The sequence below is a fragment of the Coturnix japonica genome, chromosome 21 (genome assembly GCF_001577835.2).
Source record: "Coturnix japonica isolate 7356 chromosome 21, Coturnix japonica 2.1, whole genome shotgun sequence".
NCBI classification, from domain to species: domain Eukaryota; kingdom Metazoa; phylum Chordata; class Aves; order Galliformes; family Phasianidae; genus Coturnix; species Coturnix japonica.
In genome coordinates this window covers 1,940,164-1,961,147 of record NC_029536.1, presented here as the reverse complement: position 1 = coordinate 1,961,147, position 20,984 = coordinate 1,940,164, and the positions used below count along the sequence as shown (strand labels likewise).

Here is a 20,984-nt window from a genome sequence, read left to right as displayed (position 1 = left end):
TCACAAGCAAGGCTGGAGGCCTTCAGCTCCACCACCTCCTCGCTGCCCAGAGAGGGGAGCAGCTGAAACCAAAGGAAGAAGCAGGCATTTGGGTTTTAACCCACAAGCAAATGAGGTTCGGCTGAATCCTGACTTACAACCTTACTCAAAAGGAAACTGATTTGACTTCTGTACTGCCCGGGCAGACTGCTGCTCAAGGCTGAACCTCCTGAGGTTAACTGAAGTCCTTCTGTTGCATTCAGTAGGTAGGCTCTTGTAAAATTCATTGCTATACTGTTTCATTGTTGGAGTTATTTATTGAGCTGCTCAATCAGTAACATGAAGGAAGTTCCCAGCAGAGGCCACTAAATCAGCTCAGGAAAACAAAGGGCTGCTGCTGGTACATAAGCTGAGCTGTTGCTACGTATAAGCTTTGCTAAGCTTTGGAACTGATTCAGAAGGAAAGTTGAAGGTGTGCTCTATTACCATCAGAGATAGGATAGATGTCAGGAGACAATTCTAAATCAATCAGCCTTAAAAAAAGCCCATAAGAAACTAACAAGAAACCCACACGGTACTTCATTAAGTTCCTGCAATTTAGAGAGTATTGTGACTTAAGCCAAAGCTCCTAGTGCAAGACTGTCTTACTGCCAGGAAGGATCTAAACCAGTACAATAAGGACCAGCTTGGCACTCTGAATGACATCTCCTTTTGTCTCTTGGTGCAAAGTGACATTACCAGCTACGAACTAACAAGACATATAAGCAGAGAACACAAGAAACCCCATTTCATCCACATAGAGTGACCAAATATCTTTCAGCCAATCAGCTCCTGTAGGGCACTGGTAGATATGTAAAGTCCCAATGGACAAACACCAGGCTTAATTAAAAGCTGGGATTTCTTTGTTTCTATGAAGGGTGGTGAAAAGACTAGTGGTAGGGCTTTCCCATTTGAGCTGGCTGCAAGCTACCTGATGATGCCCTTCTCTCATGGCTGCTGCAGCACAATCACAAGGGGGGGGAGGGCAAACAGCTTGGTATGCTCATGTCACACTGTTGGACTATCGTGCGTTGAGACAAAAATAAAAGGAAAAACACAGCTAAACATTTGGGTCACAGGAGTCTAAATGGTCATGCTGTGAAGTCATTATTATCATGGAGGCATTTGAAGCTTACCAATCCCCTAGAGTCAGCCATTCCTCTATGAATCCTTCAGTCTAATGCTTGCTCAGAACAAAACAAGGGAATAACAGTTATAAAGTAAGAAACGACACAGCAGTGTAGTTTCCAAATGAAGAACAAGGAAAGAGTTGAGAACTCTTAATTTCAACACTCTTGGTGCCTTCCACAGGGCTCTCTTAGCCACTAGCACAGGTGCATGGATGAAATACCACACCTTTCCTGTTCCAGCAGCAGAGATCTAACCAGCCGCCAAGAAAGCAAAACCCAATTTGGAAGTGATTTATAAAGCATCCCAACAGAAAGCAGTGGGACCCTGTTGGTACAGCCGTAAAATGTAATTTTTTACTTACTAAGATTTCAACATGAATGGCAAAACGATCCTACAGCAGAAAAGGAGGAGGTCAGGTTTTTAATCCATGCAGCACTACCCTTTTTTTTCCCCCTATCTCATATCACCAGACAGACTCTCCTCCCTGTGAGCAGTGTTTCAGCCCTGTAACCTCCCTGCTGGTCACCTCACACTTGTCTCACCCAAGCAAAAAGAGTGATTGCATCGATCACTTGGTCCTAATCCCTGTTCCACCAGCAACCCAATGGCCTCATTTCCAGCAATATATCAAGCGACTGCAGCCCACATTGTTGGTAATGGCTCTGACCTCTGAAAAGGGTCAATACTTTTTAATCTGTTTTAACAGGGGGGACAACTGAGATGTTAATGTTGGCCTGATTAATGTTATTCAAGCAGTAGTTGACTGTGTGGTGCTGTTTGGTAAGGCAAAGTCCAGATGCCCATGTCATAAACAGTTTGGCTCTAGTTCCCCATTGACGTTCTGTGTTTGGAACAGAACTACAGCACAACCACAAACAGTACGTGGCACTGACTCGGATCAAACACTGCTGGCAGTATCAATACAGAGCTGAAAGGCTAACCCACTCCATCACATACAAAAACGGTTTTGATTGCGTGCAGTCACACCAAATCCATGCAAGTAAGCACAGGAAACCACAAGACAAGAGCACAAACAGTACTAAGGAATTCAAGCAAATGGTCAGGGGTAATGGTGGCCATAGGAATACATACCAGATTGACCAGCTTACCTTCACTTTGCTGGCTCCCTGCGCTGCCACTACCGTAGCTAAAGCCTGGGTCTTGGTATGCTGGTGGAAAACACGGAGGGGGCAGAGGATACTGATAGGGGTATCCTTGGCCTAGCGGCCAGGGAGCAGCAGGATGTGGAAGTGGAGCAAGGGTATCTTGATCAGAGGCTCCGCTAGAACCATTGTTGAGGTTCAGTGCAGCCATATCTGGAAAAGAAAGGATAAAGACTGTACTCTTCCCTTATATAGCTGACTCTTGATTATCAGTAATGGCTTATGTAACACCTGGTGTGCCCGGGAGGGACTCAGTTGTGATGGTTCACTCAAATTATCACACATGGTAGGGCAGATAGGGATATTTACCACTGAGCACCAAGGTACCTCTCCAGCATTTCTCCAAGTCAGGGGGAAATAATTCTCATTTTACAGACTAGAAACAGCATGAACAACAAGCAAGAAGTCTTTGGAATCTCCAGAAATTAACCCTGCTTCCTTGAGCCCCAGTGCAACAAGTTCATTCTTTTCCAAAGGCTCTAATTGCTGGTCTAACAGGAAAACTAACCACGTGTCATGCAACTCCAGTGTAATGGCCTGATCTGAAATGCTCAAATTGTCAAACTCCACAGGGCTGGCTCTCCTCTGCGCATCCTGTGAGCACAGCAGAGATAACACACCTGCAGCTTTGCCTTTCATAGATGTGGAACTTACTGCCACAGAGGTCTCCAAAGACATAATAGCACTGCTCTGAGAAGGTGATTTTGTTCACAGTGTGCCTGAGGTAGCCGTGTTTTAACATGCTGCTGGCATACTTCCTTGCCTCCCGTCGGTCTTTGAAGCCTTCCACGTGCGTGTAAAGCCAGTCAACAACATCTGCTCCTAAAATGAGAACAGGTATGGGAGACTCAGGAACATCCAAATCAAGTTACAACAGGCAGTGGTTAAGGACCAGCTGTTCTTACCTATTACTGCATTGGAGATGGTAATTTTTAACCACATCCTGTCCCGGATTTCAAGGCCTGAGTCTGGCAGCTGCATGACCTTGACAATAGTAGCCATGTCACTCTTCACAGTTAAGGGAGATTCTTCTAATTCTAAAAGCAAAAGAAGGTTACATGCTTCTTTGAAATGAACACAGTCTGAAAAGGGTTGGATGAAACATTTCAAGATAAAGCTTCACCAACGCAAAACCAGATAGAAAAGTTCCCTATTTCACCCAGTCAGTGGCATAAATTAAAGCTTTCATGGCAGTTCTTGGAGAGACTGTGCTCAGTGCAATCAATTCAGTCACTGCCATGCCAAGTCCCCACAAGTCTTCAGTTCACCCATCAGCTCTGCACTGTTTCAATCCACATCTCAATGAGGTTTGTCCAAAATAAAGCACAAGGAGTTCTATGATCACAGCTTTTCAATTCAACCTCTGTAGAGGTTTTCCAGCTTATTCCTTAACTTTTGCCTTGTCCTTACTGCATAGAATTCCATCAACTTCTCTATATACAAGAGGACTATTTTTTTAGGATACAGCACCCAATTCTACTTCCTGCTCCCATCTTCTCACTCCTAGGAAACTCACATCCAGCACATCTGCTCCGTGCTGGCACTTCACACCTTCCTACAAGAGGAATTCAGAGCCCTCCTCCCCTCCCTCCTCCCAGCCCCCCCATCACCCACCTTTCCAAAGCACATGGGAACCAAGTTTGCTCTTTCCCAGCAACTCAGAACGTTGATATAAGGTACAACAGGCATGAAACAATGAAAACTGAGAATGCTTCTTTCAGTGCGTGCACTGCTGATACTCGTGAAAATATCCAATGCCATCCATGCATGCAACTTCAATACTTATCAAGCGAATAAACACTAACATTTGCTTTTGCTTGAAGTTAGTTTGGTTAGTAGCAAAAAGCAACATCTTCATTGGGGGAAAAGAAAGCAATACATATAAAAATCAATATTCAATACCAACGAGGGGAGCAACGAATCATTTCTTCTTGGAGACCTGCAACCTGCCTGCAAAGAACATCACTAACTAAACCATCAGCAGTATTTTCTGCTATGCAGACACGAACATTGAGATATAAATGCACTATTTCTCTCTTGCTTTTCCTCTCATCTTCCCTTCCTCCCCAGCTTTGTCTTTCCTGGCAGGGAGGCCCACAGGACAGGTGCTCTCTGCCCTTACAGCCCTGTGGTGCTGCCTGCTGTGCTCAGTGGGACTGACATGAGGGAAGTGGTGCTAAACAGAAGGTCACAGGAAAGCCCTTCTTGCACCCAGGAAAGTCACCTGGCATAGAAATGAGAAGCTGTCTCCTGAAACATAGTTCTGCTTCCAAATAACCTTTATTTTAAAAGTATCATTGAGAGGGTATCTGCATTCCACGCTTCCCAATCACATTGCTATATGTCAAGTCACATGATACATGAACAATTCAAGAGGAAAGAAAGAAGAGTAACAGACTCTTGTTGGACAGCAGTCATCAGATACATCGATTCCAGCAACCTTTAGTACCTGGGAGGCTGAAAACACACCTCAAGATTAAGCATCATGTAAGTGGTCCACTTGCTTTCTACTGCAGACGTCCCTTCAGTGGTGCTGCCCGCTGTCTAAAGAGCCACTGAGCTACATCTACAAAAAGAATAACCTCTTTTTCAATAGAAGGTGAGGTGTAACTCTGGGTACAAATCCACTTGTAAAATCAGAGAGAGGGAATGAGAAAAGAGGCATTCACCTATGCAGTCCAATAGGACTGAGCTGGGCCCTGTAAAAACAACTTCTGTGTTTCAGCCTTTACCCAGGAAAGCCTGTTGTTAATCACTGATATCACACGTTGGTCTTTAAGTCCTCAAAGGGTCGGTTTGTATGTTTGGGCTTTTTCCTTTTTAAATATGACATCTTGTTGGTTACATGGATGAGATGATATTGGAGACTGCCCCATATAGATGAAGCAGGAAAGAAGGCTGAACCCTAACCTGAAGGACATTTACCCTGTTTGGTTTTTTTTCCTGGTTCAATAAATTCCAAGAGGATAAAAAAGTATAAAAGAAAGCTACATAACTACCACTGAAGATCTTCTAAATGACTCTTCGGTACCCAGAGACATTTATCTGAAGGAAATGATTAAAGTTCCTAAAGAAAACAAGAAGAATTCAAAGAGGAAGCCCTCATGTTCACCTGCAGGCACAAAGCTGGGGGCCTGCCATAAGACTTTAAAAGGGACCACAAGCCACTTCTTCCTGCTCGTGAACCCTAGCAAAACACAGCTGCATTCATTTCTGACCTTTAGAAAAAGGCTTTTTGCTCCCCTTAGGAATTACAAACATAAGAAAATATTCAAGAGCTCTGTGATGGCTGTCGTTTTCATGGTGCTTGTGGCTGGGGTCGGCTTTGTACACAGCTCTGCACTGCTGGCCCCGAGCAGAAGATGCCTGCCCTGTGCTGGCCGCAGTGTGACTTACTTTCCGAATCGGGAATTGAGCTTGTTAGTGAGGAGCTGGTAGATGTGGTGATGCTCATGGAGGGGCTCATACCGTAACGGGGGTACGCTCCCGTCATGGCTGTGGTATGAGAGATCCACGCTGCAGGGTCAATTGGCCTCACTGGTTCAGCTGCAAAACAATCAGAAAAGGAAGAAAATACATATATATATGTATGAGTCAAATGGAATCCAATTTGCAGTAAACAGCAGGATCTAAATAAGTCCTTCCATTCTGTTCTCACAACTGAGACAGCCTCAGCAGAAAGGAACTGAAAGCACCTTGCCAGCAGTATTTGGTTTAGTCTAGGAATGGCTACATCAGCCTCACAGGATGTAACCATGTTAGCCCTGTTCCTGCAGCCATGGTATTTTTGCATCTGGGAAGCATTTTCACTCATGGGAAACAAGTTATCAAGCTTAGAAGGACAGCTAACACGCTGGCTTCGCTATCTTAAGCACAGCACTCACCAGCAGGAGGCAGCTGTGTTTGTCACATAACATAAACCCTTTATAGCCACTGAGCTATTTATTAAATCAGAACTGTTAACTACATCGTTTTCAACAGTGTTTGTGTATATTTTACTCCATGGCTTGCCTCAGATTTTAAACACAATCCATTGAAATTAATTCTAACAAGCACATATGTGGTAAATGAGGCCTTTGTAACACTTAAGCCTATTTTCCCCCCAAATCTTCTATCAATTAAAAGGTTAAGCCAGCAAAAGGCTAAGAGCTTAACCCAAAGTCGTGTGAATGAAAAGAAAAACTCCCATTAAATCAGTGGGCAATACAGTCTCAAAAAGAGCATCTTAAACCTCTAAAACAACACATCCAGACTTGAAAATAGAAGCATGGAACTTGCAGGGAAAGGAAATCAGATGCCAAGAGAGCTGAGAACATTCTGGATCTTGATGGTTCCACAGGAACTCAGCAAAGAGCATCTATGTGTACTCACCCCTGGGGATGGTGAAATAACTCCTGGGAGTGGGGTCCCAACATTTGGCTACCGTTAGGCTAATAGGTCTAGGAAGAAAGAAAACAGGTAAGGGAGAGACTCAGCTTCCCCCAAAGAAGTTGTAACAATCACAGTGAACTCTGTCAAACAAACTTATTCCTATCAAGTATATTCTGAGAAGGTTTTTGAGATGCTTGTCAAAGCATTTTCAGTACAGACAGTATCAGATGAGTTTCTGTTTCCCATATATCATGGCACTGCTGGTGAAATCTGTTGAATGATCAGATCCCGAGACATTCAAACTTTCTTTTCATAAACAAACAGTGCTACTGAAACCAGGCAACTCCCAGTTTGTGTTGGCTTTGGCTGGTACATTGAAACCAGTCTCATCACTCACACCGAGGAGCTCAGAGTTGAAACCAGCAGCCACACCAGTTGTTTATTCAGATCAAAATGCTGATTTCTATGAGGTTTTGCTCAACACCAATAACGAGTGCAGGGGACAAGCAGATTTGCTGAGATGCTTACCCTGGCTTGGAGACTATTTCCCGTAAAACCCGTACTGCATCATCATTGCTCATGTTCTCAAAATTGACGTCATTCACCTGAAATGACACCAAAAAAACAGCCATCAGGCTTAGCAATAGGAACGGTAAAGCCATCTTAGATATTTAGACAGAAATATTATTTCTCAGAGCACGTCGACTATCAGACAGAGTCCACAAAGATCCACAGATTTAAGTGATAACACTTTTTGTGCCCTATTTCTCTGAGTATGGATGAATTCTGCTGATCGTTTACCAGCTTTGTGGATCTGGAGCTGAAACCATCAATGTGAAAGAGAGCAGTGCACGTTTCTGGACACGGACCAACCTGCAGAAGCATGTCTCCTGGTTCAATTCGTCCATCTGCTGCCACAGCCCCTCCTTTCATAATAGAGCCAATGTATATGCCACCATCACCCCGGTCATTGCTTTGTCCTACAATGCTGATTCCCAGGAAGTTATACTTTTCTATACAGGCACAAAGTGGAGGGTGGGGAGGGAGATAGAAAAAAAGAGAAAGCAAACAAATTGATTGAAATGATAGTGAAGAACATGTCGGCAGGGCTGCATTTGATTCACATCTACCCTAATACCCCAGCAGGGTAAACTGAGATGAGTTTGCCTGCCAGGTTCAGGGACAAACAGCAGGGGAAAAGGTGCTAATGCATCACCTTTTCATACAAGACACTGAAAAGTTATGTTAAAAAAACATCAAGGGAAATAACATAGTCTAGAAATACAAGCACAACTCCATACTCTGGGTCCAGAGCTCCAGCTCCTTCCCCAGGTCTCTCAGGAAGAACACTGAGCTGCTGGTGCAAATGGCTCCTATTATCCAGTGCTGGACTGTGAACCCAGGCACTGTCAGAGCTGCCTTTCCCTTCAGTCTAAAAGGATTTCTTTCAAATCAAGCAACTCAATTGACTCCAAAGGCTACTACACCATAACAAAACACACCATAGCAAACATTGCTCATCCTCTTACCCATGTTGAGTGTGACCGTGATGATATTTAGGGACATGGTGGAATCAGTGATGCTGCTGAACGAGGATGACTGCAAAACACAACAGAAAATTCTCAAGGTTTTAAGGGGCTCCAAATAAGACAAATAACTAATAAGCACTACTAATTCATCAGGAACTCATTAACAGGTTTCCACCCAGAAGGTATCCAGAAACATCTAATGGCCTTTGAATCCCTTTCTGATTTGCATGCTACACTCAAGTACAGTTCACCTTCTTGGAAGATGATGATGCCAGCCTTACCCTGTCGATCTGCCGCATCCTTTGTTTCCTCCTCCTGCGCTTATGCTTCCGTATGAGCCGTGATGAAGTGCTTTGCTCCGTGGAGCTGCTCAACCTGAAGGAAATTAAGAGTGAATGTCAACCCTGTAAAGCTGAGCCATTCGTAGTTCTCTGCACCCTGCCAAAAACAAGGCTGATTCCCACAAACCCCAAAGAGAGCCATCACTCAGACACCAGCAGCAAGCTGACAAAGCACTGCTCTCAACTGCTGCTCAATCCCAGCACATAATGTATCTTCACTTCACCCTAGGAGCACAGAGAAGTTACCAGCTCCTCTACAGCATGGATTAAAGAGTACATTTTACCAGCTTGCTTCATTCTTGGAGCAACACTGAAAACAACAGGCGTGTATCAGCCTGTTTTAAGCACCCTAAGGTTGGAGGCAGCTGCTTTCTGCTCCTTGAGCAGTGGGCCTGACTCCATGCCCTAAGAAAAATGCATGCTGTAAGAACAGCTGCACTTTAAACAATGATTTGAGTGTTTATATTATTTTATGTGGGCCTTACCATGGTGCTCTTACTTTCTTCTGCTGCTAACCACTCTGTAAACTCTTTCACCCACTGAAATAAAGTAGCACTCATTAATAGCTACTACCAACTGGTGGCAGAATTGATCATCATTTACTTCTGTGTGTTCTGTTCTTTTGCTTCAGGTCTTTCAAACTTGTACACCCTAAATGCATCACATCCTACACATATATCCCTTAGGCTCTCCTACGTTAGGAAAGTGAATTGTTCTCACTTTAAAGAGAGTGGTCTGTGGCACAGAAGGAGAGAAGTGAATTTGCTCAAATTCATTTCAGAAGCCTGGAACAAAGTCTGGATTTCAGAGCTGCCACTTTATCACCAGAGAGATCTCTCTCCTTTACTTATGACATTAAGAATGGCAAAAGAGACAAAGTAACGCTCCACTATTAACTAAGATCAAAACCAATCCAGCCCAATACAACACAAGTAACTGAACTGGCACAAAGAAAACCGTGCCAGTTTTTTTCCCCTCGTTTCCACAGCCCTATCTTCAAAGTTTTAGCTGCACACTGGCATGCCACTGTACCTCAAGTACAATCTGATACTGGCAATCCCAAAACAGAGCTTGCTGCCACAGGGTTACAACCCACCACGCTGGGAAACCCAGGTTTGTTTGAGTCAAGGACGCCCAGCTGAGCATTACCAATGATGGAGCTGCTCAGAGGGCGTGAAGCTCTTCATGTTCTCTTTAAGCTCATATAACTATTTCAGGTATGTTAACACTCCTTTTTCCCCTCCCAACACGGCATATTAATTTAAAGAGCCAAGAGGTGGTTTTTTTCCTAAGGAGATCAAAGATCTGATAGTCTCCATCTGTAGAAGCAGCCCACAGCACCTGCTTTTCTGAGCTCACCCCTTTTCCACAGGGAAGATGAAGATGTCTCTCAAATGCTGGGTCCCAAAATTGAACCTGTTCAATGTTTACTGCTGTTTTTGCAAGTATTGGCAATGACTGACACAAAACCCCCTTGTATTTTACTATCAGCCTCCTCCTTTCTATCCCCTCTCAGATTTCATTCTGCTCCTCTTCTCCCGCACAATTCAGCTCAAACTTTCCAGCATGCAGCAGTAAGGGACAACCTGCAGAAAGGCAAGGCGTGCTGCTCCCATCACAGTGAACCTGCCAGCTCCAAAAGGCAGCAAAAAGAACAGGGGCAAGAGACTGGGGAAGCTCTACCGCCTGAATACAAGCCAAGCAATAAGATGCCTTCACACACTACAAAAGAGCTGTGAGCGCCTGCCCTCCACCAATTACAGCATAAATTTGGTGCTCCAATCTGCAAACAAACACTGCACCCTCAGACTCTGTTCCCAGCTTGTCACAGTGAATTGTACCAGTTACACTGAATCAAGAACAGTGACAGCAAGTTGCTGACAGTAACCCTCCTGCTGCATACATAGGTATTTATTTGCTTAAGAGAAGACAGAAACAGGTCAGAAATGTCTACCACAAGCTCCCTACACCAGCATGTATCCAAAATACCACCTCCTGCCTGCAAACAAGACTAACATTCAATTGTATCACATATTGAAGACAAAGGAAATAAACATCCTCAAGCTCTCCACTTGGAAGTCAGCTGTAAGAGATGCTGCTGCCTTACTCAATGACCTCCCCTACATACAGCCCCCCCATAAGGCAAGCTCTGACCCTACAGCTGTAATTAACCAACTTACCCCCTTCAACCTTGTCTTCCCCAGGCCTCCGTCCCCAGCAGATCTGGAGCATGCTCCATTCGCTATTTGACTGTTTTTGCCTCTAAAGGAAACTTCTCCCTGCCAGCACGATCTCTCATCTGCTCGAGAGCATCATCGCTGTAACACAACAGCATACCTCGGAGCATTCCATTTAGTTGTTCTTCCTGACTAGCTGGCCTGGCAGCTATTCTGTGTGCCAACAGCTTCTGCCCCAGCCTAGAAAGGAAAAGGCCTCAGCTGCAGCTTCGAAGAGTCACTTTCTTTGCAGGTCAGACACAGGAAGCTTTATGTTATTAATATATACAGAAAGACTGAGCTTGGTTTAAAGTGATGTGCTTCAGAGGCCACCCTGACCATGCTAATCCTGCCCTACTGCATTTCTTCCTGCCCCGGAAATGGTTAATTTATGTCCAAGAAACACAATCAGCTGCAGGGCTGTTGATGTTTGTGGGTTTTTGTTGTCGGTTTCCTCTCATTGTTGGTTTTGGTTTTTGATTTTGAAATGGGGGAAGGAAGGGTTGGAAACCCTACAAGGCTTTGGAAGGCTCTGATCTTCCAGCCTTGATGCGTATGAATACCCACGTGAAGCACAAAAGCATCCAGGTAACTCATTTGCTGTGTCTTCAAGTGTTGGCAACTTCACTGTAACTGCAAAAGAAGCTCATAAACCTAATCCAGAACCCAGCCTGAAACATTCACATAATACATTTGTAAACAGAGCCGATGTGTAAAGATCTCCATGACCAGTGGATCTTCACTGTTCCTCTTCTACCTAAAGTTTAAGTACATCATGCTGCACCTTCCCTTCTTCATAACCATCTGCAGTTACAACCACAGGACCCGTAATTTGTTCTCTGCCAGCTCTCAGTGATCTCTAATGGTTTTTCATGGCCCATTTGGCTGGGTGTTTTAAACAGCTCTAGGGACAGTGTTTAGAGAACGCTGGCACCAAAGAGGGGAAAATTAACCACGCAGGCTTTGATTGATTTTGCCTATTTAAAAATTGTTACTGATGGATTACCTGTCCTCAAATCATATCTAGCAGGAAAAAGGAAAGGAAAAAGTACATAAACCTACTGATCTTGTCAGTCAGAATGTTTTGGGACAGCCCAGATACATGGACCAGCAGCTGTGAAACAGATGGAAAGGGGATTTAATGTCTCAGTCATTACAGCAATGCCCTACCTGCTGGTGTTGTCATCATCATCTGAGTCGATGAAGCTGCTGGATTCCAGCTCACTACTCATCATGGTAGAAGAGCTGTCGTAACCAGGGGGGTGCTCACGATGTCTGTCCAGTTTGGGATGGCCATTGATCCGAGGGACTATAAAAAGAAAACAAATGGTGTATTAATGGGCAAAGAGGAAGGAAGAAACGGTGCACAGTGAGTGGCACTGCTTTCACACTATGACCTGCAGCCAACTGGTATGGGTTACCATTACCACACGGAATACAGGCCACAATGGCAATGCTGTTCACAAAGCACACACAGGTATTCCACCCTCAGTGTAACCCAGACTCCGCTCTGGTTCAATGTCTGTCCCACTAATAACCAGAGACTTCCTGCCCCATTGACCCTCTGCTCCTGTTTCTTCATTAGGGGACGATAGAGCCCATTGAGATTGTCTGACAAAGGCTTTTCGATGTGTCACAGAGATTAGAATAAAGCATAGCCTCAGAGGTTAAAGTATGTCCTCCTTGGCTTTTATCAACAGCAGAGCTGGTCCTGCCTGAGGGACAAAGGCACATCAAAGTGCAAAATCAAACAGGCCTTGAAAGCCAGAAGCAGCGGAGCAGCATCTGCTCGAAGAGGTTGTAAAGAGTGTTCTGTAACCCAGCAAAGAACAAAGGTGAGAGTGGTCTGGGAAGAAGGCATAGCTGAGCTGCCATCCTCAGAAAGTCCTGAGCAATTATTGACACGAAATCGTTACCTCTTTATTAACAAAGACTTGCAACCCCATCCGTGCAGCTCTCAGCTGCATGCAGAGGTTACACTCGGTGCCGTCCTGTCCCACTGCAATCATTTAGTAGTTGCAATCCTTTACCATGCTATGGTAAAGCACACATACACTTGTAGGGATGACTGGACATCTGGAAGTGCCCTTTGCAAACATGTGGGGATCACAAGTGAGGAGCACAGCCCCTGCCCGGCCTCCTGCAGTGGTTACATTCACCAACTCCATGCTGAAGCATCAGAATCCACACATTGCACCTGCAGATGTGCCAAGAAAGCAAGCAGCAGCTACAAAACATCCTCCAGCGCCAAAGAAAACTTGTCTCTTAATTATCTCCCTAATTAGAACTTCCACAGTCCCATTCCCCAGAAGGGACAGGGAGCTTTGTTCCAGTCACAGTGGGGTCCCAAGAACATGTGCCAAGCAGACCTCCCACGTTCCTAATTAAGATCCTCTCTCTACTTTCACTTAATAGGACTTTGTCAACCTTCCAAAGCAACGTGGACTTTTGTTGCTTTAAGAGAGAAAGTGGAGCTCTGACATCTTGACAGCTCAACCCTTCTGAACTAATTTTATTTGAAGTTAATGCCAGCGATTGTTTTCCTGCTTATTGATGTGAAAGGTGTTCAGGAAGAGATGTATTCCCAAGTTGGACAAAAGCCCCTTGGGATATAAAGCCTCAATAAAAGAAGAAATCACTTCTCTGCACGTGCAGCCTCCAGCTTTACCACCATTATGTCTTAAAATACATACATCTATAAAGGCACACACGCACAAAGGTAACTTGGGGAGCTGAGCAGTGAACAGCTGGGGAGAATTCAGCGCAATCCAGTTGCAAACTCAAAAGGAAGCTCTTGCTATGCACTGAAAACCAGTTCCTAAACATCATGCCGACAGGACAGATTATTCTGCACAGCTCACAATAGTTCTGCTCTCCTGATTGCATGCTTTGGGGTGATTTTTGTTTTATTCCATCTGCAGCAGATCTTCATTGTGCTTCCCCCTTTCTCTTCCCTGCCCCATGGGTTCTCCATGTCAGAACAAGAACCTCATCCTCTTGAACTCAATTGCTCTGTGGTCAGGGATCAGTGCAGCAAATTCCCCTAACCTGCACAGGTTCTAGTTCAAAGTGTCCATGCCTAAGCAGATCCCAAATAGCTCATCAGCATCTTTTCTCACTCTGTCCTGATTGAAATGAAGCCTGTAATAAACTACTGAATTCTTCTTGTGGAACAGGTACTTCTTTGTGCAATAGCCAGGGACGTCCTCGCGGTTAGGGTGGGTAACTCTCTGTCATTCACTTCACACCAATGATGTGCTCCACCAGTTGCAAACACTACGTGGTACGTGTTATTGTACTCCTCAGTGAGCTGACAGTACAGCACACACATCCTGGCTACTTATATGACTAATACCTGTGGAACAGCCCATGGGCAGCTCATGGATCCAGTGAGGAACGCACATCCTGCCTCTCTATGAATTACTAGAGCTGTAATTTTTGGTACTACTTAAACAAGCCTCTGCAAGACAAGATGAAACATTAGCAGCATTTCCTTCTTTCTGTAAGGAAAAGAGGATTCACCACTCCTTTCCAATGCCCCCACAATTGACTGTGAACCAGGAGTCATGACACTGCTGCCCTCTCCCCTTCCCATCCCTCTTCTTCTATGACTCTTCCCCCATTTAACATCCATTTAATGCATGATCTCTCAGCTTGTTCTCCTGAAGCTGAAGCCAGTTTCAGCTGAAATAATACAGACCCATTTACTGAAGCCAAAGGCAGCCTGCAACACGTGCTCTGGCTACATTAAGCAAGCCAGGAAGGGAGGGACACACACGAGTGCAAAGGATAACATGCACTTAAGACAGGCAGGCAAATGTGAAGATGGTATTTTTAGCTGTTCGGTGCACAACCCTCAGGGTTTAATGTTGCCATACAGTAAATGAGCAGAGAAGAGACACAGCAGGAATGAAGGGCATTCAGCAATGTCAAGTGAAACTCGGCACCTTACAGCATTAAGCTTCTAACGAAAAGAAAACCCATACAGAGAGCTTGTAATACACAAGAAATTATCTGGCAGCTTACAGTAAACACATCCAATGCCCCTCAGGTAAACTGGCACAATCTGATTCTACAAGGGAAATGCATTCTGTGGAAGCTTTGACATATTTCCCCTGTTAAGATTCCAGGCTTGAACTGAGCATGACATGTAGGAATCACTTTGCTGAGCAGCTTTCTTTACAACCTAATGAGTTATAGGAGTAGCCCTAAGAAATCAGAGTGTAAAAGAGCATAACCAGGAATCATACAAAGGACCCGGCACTTGTAGCCAGTAGAGAGACAAAAAAGGAGGCAAACAACTTAGGGAGAATCTCATCACTTTTCTTCTGGAATGCAGCAAAGCCTCTAAGAAGAGGAGGAAGAAGCAACAAAGGAGTCAGGTAATAAACTAATGTGAAAGACAAATCACCTTTCAACCATCTTCCAGTACCAAGATTTTGCCACAACACTTACTAAAAGATTCTCCCTGTTTCTGTGATTTCCCACAGGGATCTGCAAGCAATACCATGCAAAGACAGCTCTCAGCTCCACCCACTGTTTGAGTAATTTTCATTCACTCTGAGTCACAAGATGGAAAGCTAAAATGAACAGAAGACACCTGCTTTTAACACACAGTATATGCAGCCTCTGCTTTTCTGATACTTCACTGGGTGGAGCTGTGAATAAAGCCTGTGATGGCACCTCTTGGGTCCAAGTATTCCATATTCTGGACCATTTTAGACTCAATGGGTGGCATCTATTAATTCTTAATTAAGCCTGGAAATTCTTGTCTGGCAACAAATGAAAACACAAGCTCACTTTGATGTACAAACTAGAGTCAAGGGATTATGTTCTGTAGTTTATATGTGTGTTGCAGTTACACCAGCATATAAGACTACGTCTGGTCCAAGCCAAGAGAAATCAGCAGAAATCACTTCAGAAGTTCCTGGCTCAGACCTTGCAATGCTAAAATATAAGGCTTTCCGATTGTCTACACTGCAAACTCCCAACACTTCATAAAGATATTGCGTTCTTCCTTTAAGTGAGCAAACTTGAACAAGGCAGTGGAGCCACGGTGGTATGGAGCTCAGCGCTGGCTACATCATTATCCTCTCCCAGATTGTCTTCTAATGCTACAGCTTCAGTCTATCAACCAAAAGTAACTCCCTGCCACTTTGCTGTAGGTTACCCAAAGCTCTTCGGAAATGCTGAGCTTCAAAGTGTCTCAAGGCAATTACCAAATTCCTCTATTAAAGTAATAACAGTCCCTCCAAGCACGCAGGAATGCAGACGCTCTCTTCTGTGGTGCTCACGCAAAACTAGTCGTTGCTCTAAAATATTTCCTAAATGAAAATGAAAAAGGGGAAATACGATCCAGACTCACCATCTTCGTGCCCTTCTCTATTCCTCCGCCGATGTCTGTCTCGACGGTGGCTAATAACTGACTCTGTTCCTGTTTCGTTGTCCAGTCCATCCCGACTGCTGGCAGCATTTGGGCTGTTAGAAAACACATAAGGAAGAAACAGTGGAGTCAGCTTCTTTTCTTTTTAAATAAAAACAGTTGCATTTGTGAGCTATTTGGGCTGTTAGAATCCAGAAAACTACTAGGCAGCTCAGCTACAGACCTGGCTCTTCCAGACTGCTCTGCTCACCTTAAAACTACCTGAAGAGTGAACAGACAGTTTAGCAGCCATGCCCTGAGACACAGGAAAGGGATCATTCTAGATCGTGATCCAAGATACATATAGAAGCACGCATGAGCTCCTCCTCTAAAACCAGAACAGCACATGTTCTACCAGGGGCTTATTCTCAAGTATGCACTCAGACCAGGAACCAAATTGCCTTTCCTACAATTTCTCCACGTCTATATAAATCAAACTCTATGCTTTGGCACACTTCCTCAAGTGCTCATTCCTCTGCAGACAGGCTTGTTTCCCTGAGCTGCACATGCAGCACGCTGTCAGCCAAAGGGGCAGAAGCTGTATCTTACTGCAGCCAGTTGGAAAGCACAGTGCTGACCTTGAAGGCAGAAGTCCTGCAAGTCACAGCAAAGCTTGAAGTAATTAAGTGCATGTCTGTGAAACACTAAGACAGACCCCAGGTCCTTTCCTCATCTTCTCAGCCTTCCAAAAGCCACACAGCTACACCAGTGCATTGCAGCACTTCATCTAATGAGTCCCTGTGAAGGGCCACTATGAGCCAGCAAGCTTTGGGCAAAAAGCAGAAAGATCCTGATGACCACCTCAGTGGCCACATTTCTGCCATTCTGCTTTTGTGAAGGCTCTACTGAGAGCCAATTTCTTGTTCCTACAACTAATTAGTCAGAACAAAAGGTTTCAAGGAGGCAGCAGAGAATTCTGCCCTGTGGCTTAGGGCCACTTTCTGGGACCAATCTAAACAAACAACTCCAGCTCCTTAATCTTGAACTTCAAGCGCTACGAAAGGGCCCTTTCTCAATTCACTTAAATCACATTGCTTTTTCTCTCCTTATTCCAGCAGACATTTGTGCAAACCAACAGCAGCAGCTGCAATGCAGCACCCTGAACATGTAAGACCACCTCTTTGCAATCATCTGTTCCAAGCTCACCGCTGAAGAAAGAGCTCAGTCGCTAAAGAAGAGTTGGTTGGAGCAAAGGGGACGATGGAGATGCTCTTCTCTCTACAACTGATGGTGAGCCCAGGCATCTGCTCAGCCTGATGGATGGGCACTCATTGCTGTGCATCAGTGGAACCCTGAGCAAACAAGATCAAGCAGGCACATCTGCATGGCTCCATTTAAGAGAGTTGCTGAAAGCTTTCTGCAAGTGCACACCCACACACTTTCTTTGCACGAATGAAATATACTGACATGCCCATCACACCAGTTAGGAAACAGGCTGTTAGTCCTGTCCAAGCCCTAATGATGCTACCAACAGGTAAACACATATTTAAGTGCTGATACAACTATGTCTGCATTTCTCAGATCAGCCCAATACAACTGAAAGGGGGTTAACACTTTCCCAAGGCAGCATCTTCTGCCTTTGTCACACACAAAGAAGGGCATGGAGCTATGCCAGCCCTGCAAGGCACCCAGACATCTCAGCAGCACCATCTTGTGACTACTGCTGTTACTACTCAGTCCGTTTTCCAGGCTAAACTGGCTTATAAAAGGTGTTTCACAGCAGAATTAAATACACGGGAGGAGCCTCACAGCTGGCCTGTTTCCTCTCCCATTGCTGAGCAAATCCAATTCAACTTCCAGCACACGTACCCAAGAGCTGCAGGCAAACGGCAGCAAGGAAGAGCAGAGGTCACTCATGCACCTCCAGCACTAACCCAGGAACAGCCTCACCCATTCAGGTGGACACAGATTTGGTAACTGGTGGAGCATGAAATGCAGGCTGAGCTTCAGCACCTTCAGCAGGGAGGGAAAAAGCAAATTTTCTTTGGATTGAAATCAGTGATGGAGCAAAATATGGGTATTGTCAGACAGCTTAGCTGAGATCATCACTTCATGGCTGATAATTATCTCGTTCTCTTGGAAGGTATTGCTTTGCCTGTCTGCTCCATCCATTCCTTGTATTATCTATAGACCAGGAAACATTTCTGTTTGCATGATTACACAATGCCCAGCTTGGTTGGGTCTTCGTGGATAAATAAGGCCTCTATTGGCAATGCAGAAGTGTCATTGCTGACAAGGAGGAAGACAGAAGATGACAGATCTCTGTTAGTTTTAATAGCATAAATAAAAACTCAGGGATTTAGGAGTCAAGAAGACAATCAAAGATTGAGCAACTCAACTTATTTGGTTTATCCAAGAGAAACAAATCATTCCAGAATACAGTACTTGATATACTCTTGATCACTTGGAATCCTTAAACCTAGAATGGATGCTGTTGTTTTCTTAAACAAAATGCAAACAGCTAAACAGAGGGAAAGGCTTCATGCCAAGTAACCAAGTGAGACCCTCTGACATAGGCAGGATTTCTGGGACACCAGACTGCAGCAGGTGCATGAGCAGATCACAGATTTAATCAGTCTGGATACATACAGTTATCAGCAGCATGGTTCCAAAACACAGTCTTGTGCCTAACTTGCAATGTAATTACATCTTGGGAAAGAATCTTGCAGTTATTACGTTTAGGTATAGGGCAGGAAGACAAAGAACGACTTATGCTTGCAAGCCATGTGACTGTATTCATACTAACCTTCCCTGGTCAACACAAAGCAATTCATGGACGCACGAGGGCAGTAAAACCCTTGCAAAAAAACACAGTGTCAGGGAGGGTTCGTATTTCTTCAGATTTCATGTCCCTTCTAGAACACATCTGTCTGTAAAAGGCTCATGCAGAACACCCAGGGCTCTTCCAGGCAACAGATAATTGCAGACAGCAGAGTAAACGTGACAACAGGCACGTCAAGGCTGGCTTTCCCTTTCAAAACACATGAACCACTGGCTTCCTAGCCCATCCTTCTGGCTATTTGTTCATGTCAGCAATTCAGAGCACAACGCAAGGTGCCAGTCAAGAGCAGAAAATGAAACAACCATTAACCCCTGCAACTGAGGGCTGCTCGACATTGCGGTCTCTGCAGCAAAAGGGGCTCAAAAGAGTGAATCAACACTCACAGATGTGATGAGCAGGAGAAACTCTGCCAAACTGCAGACATGAGAGGCCCTGACAGTTCAGTTTAGTTAGCAAATGACACTTTTCACGCCTTAAGACAGATGGGGCAGATTTTCCTATACATACAGAAAAAGGGCTTCTGGACATTAACTCCAAATTTACAACAGATGTACAAAAAGCTTGGAGAATACCACCATCTGGTTATCCATAGAGGAAAAGAAAAAGCAGAGTATTCTGGCAGCTAGTGCAGGACAAGGCAGGAATGCAAGCTTCAGCTCTCTGTTGTGGGTGCTCCACTGCTGCTCTAACCCTCATGAAAGCCTGTCTGCCAACCACTCCTGTTCACTGTGCAGCAACTGGAGTGAATTTACTGCTTCTTGATTTACAGTTCAAAGTTTCACTGCACAGACACCACATTTGTAATAATGGAAAGTGAGGAAGTTCACCACTTCAGCTCTTTAAAGTTTAGCACAGTTCAGGCTTGGTGTAAGCAATATTCAAGAGCAAGACAGTACCAGCCTTTCTTAGTTCTAATAAGCGTATTGCTTTTTAGCAGTACCAACAAATAGCCAGCTTGCAGCAGCAGCAGGGAGAAACGCGTGGAATAAACACAAACGAACCACATTTTTGGTTTAAAGAAGTAACATAAAGCCAACTTGCTCTTACTGGAATGATGGAGGCCGGGAGTCTCCAATGCCACCTGTCCTCTCGATGGGAGGCGGAAGGTCTGCGTGGCTCTCGGTGCACTGTGAGCCTGTGTCAGAGTGGGAGCTTTCAGCCAGGACCAGCTGTCAAGAGAAAGAAGAGAATTACACACACGTGTACAGGTTCCTCCACTCTGACATGTTGCTTTGCTACATACTCTGTGAGTACCTATGAGAGATAAGAAGAAGTGCTCAGTGGAGCCAGGATACACAGAGCTCCTGTGAACACCACAGAATGCTGTAAATTCTCCCCAGTGCTGGTCAAACACATATGGGGAGTGTGAGTTATGGCTCAGTGGATGTGGTGGTAGTGGGCTAATGGTTGGACTGGATGACCTTAGAGATCTTTTCCAACCTTAACAACTCTGTGATTGTATGATTATGGGGAAAAAAAGCAGCATCAACCCCAGCCTCACAGCCAGGATCCAGCCCTGATAAATGGATTTCACCCACCACATTTCCCCTGCAGCTCTGTCTGGCAGCAGCGTTTTATTAACACTTCTTTGCTTACACTGTGCTGCTGCTGCTCAGGCTGTGCAACAGCTGCTGGGCTGAACCCCAAAGGACTGTGTTTCAATGGGAAACGTGGATGACTTCTGTGTGGTTCACAAGGAGGAAGTTAATAAAAGCAGTGTGGAACTAATTGCAACTGTTGATTCAGTTCATTCCATCACACTGAGTGCTGTTTGCTCTGCAGCCAATGCCATCCCACCACAGCACTTGTAAGAAGGCAGCTGGACTCTGAAATGCAAACAAAGCTGACACTCCCAAGCAATGCCACCAAGCCAGGGAGCTCACAGTGTCAGGTTCATCTCATCACTGCTATCACTGTGTTGCAGCGAGTCCTTGAACCCATTGCTTCAGCTCTCTTGATTTCCCTTTTCTCCTCCACACCACATTTGCTTATGCTTTTTTGCTTAATTATG

The 20,984-nt window shown here is 44.8% G+C and overlaps 1 protein-coding gene across 4 annotated transcripts in view; it reads right to left on the bottom strand.

Moving 5' to 3' along the window:
- Positions 1–20,984, bottom strand: part of DVL1 (dishevelled segment polarity protein 1) — a 48,092-nt gene that overhangs the window by 4,486 nt on the left and 22,622 nt on the right. For 2 of the 4 annotated variants that reach the window (XM_015882134.2, XM_032448710.1), the window contains exons 3-14: positions 20,021–20,142; positions 16,135–16,247; positions 11,940–12,078; positions 8,494–8,587; positions 8,213–8,282; positions 7,557–7,696; positions 7,212–7,288; positions 6,684–6,751; positions 5,709–5,858; positions 3,218–3,349; positions 2,967–3,134; positions 2,259–2,465 (exon numbers count right to left, since the gene is read on the bottom strand). In XM_015882134.2, the coding sequence (XP_015737620.1) occupies positions 2,259–2,465; positions 2,967–3,134; positions 3,218–3,349; positions 5,709–5,858; positions 6,684–6,751; positions 7,212–7,288; positions 7,557–7,696; positions 8,213–8,282; positions 8,494–8,587; positions 11,940–12,078; positions 16,135–16,247; positions 20,021–20,142 (1,480 nt within the window). Of the gene's footprint in view, positions 1–1,154; positions 1,202–2,258; positions 2,466–2,966; positions 3,135–3,217; positions 3,350–5,708; positions 5,859–6,683; positions 6,752–7,211; positions 7,289–7,556; positions 7,697–8,212; positions 8,283–8,493; positions 8,588–11,939; positions 12,079–16,134; positions 16,248–20,020; positions 20,143–20,984 lie in introns of all 4 variants that reach the window. The other 2 variants (XM_015882137.2, XM_015882135.2) reach the window with 2 other exon arrangements.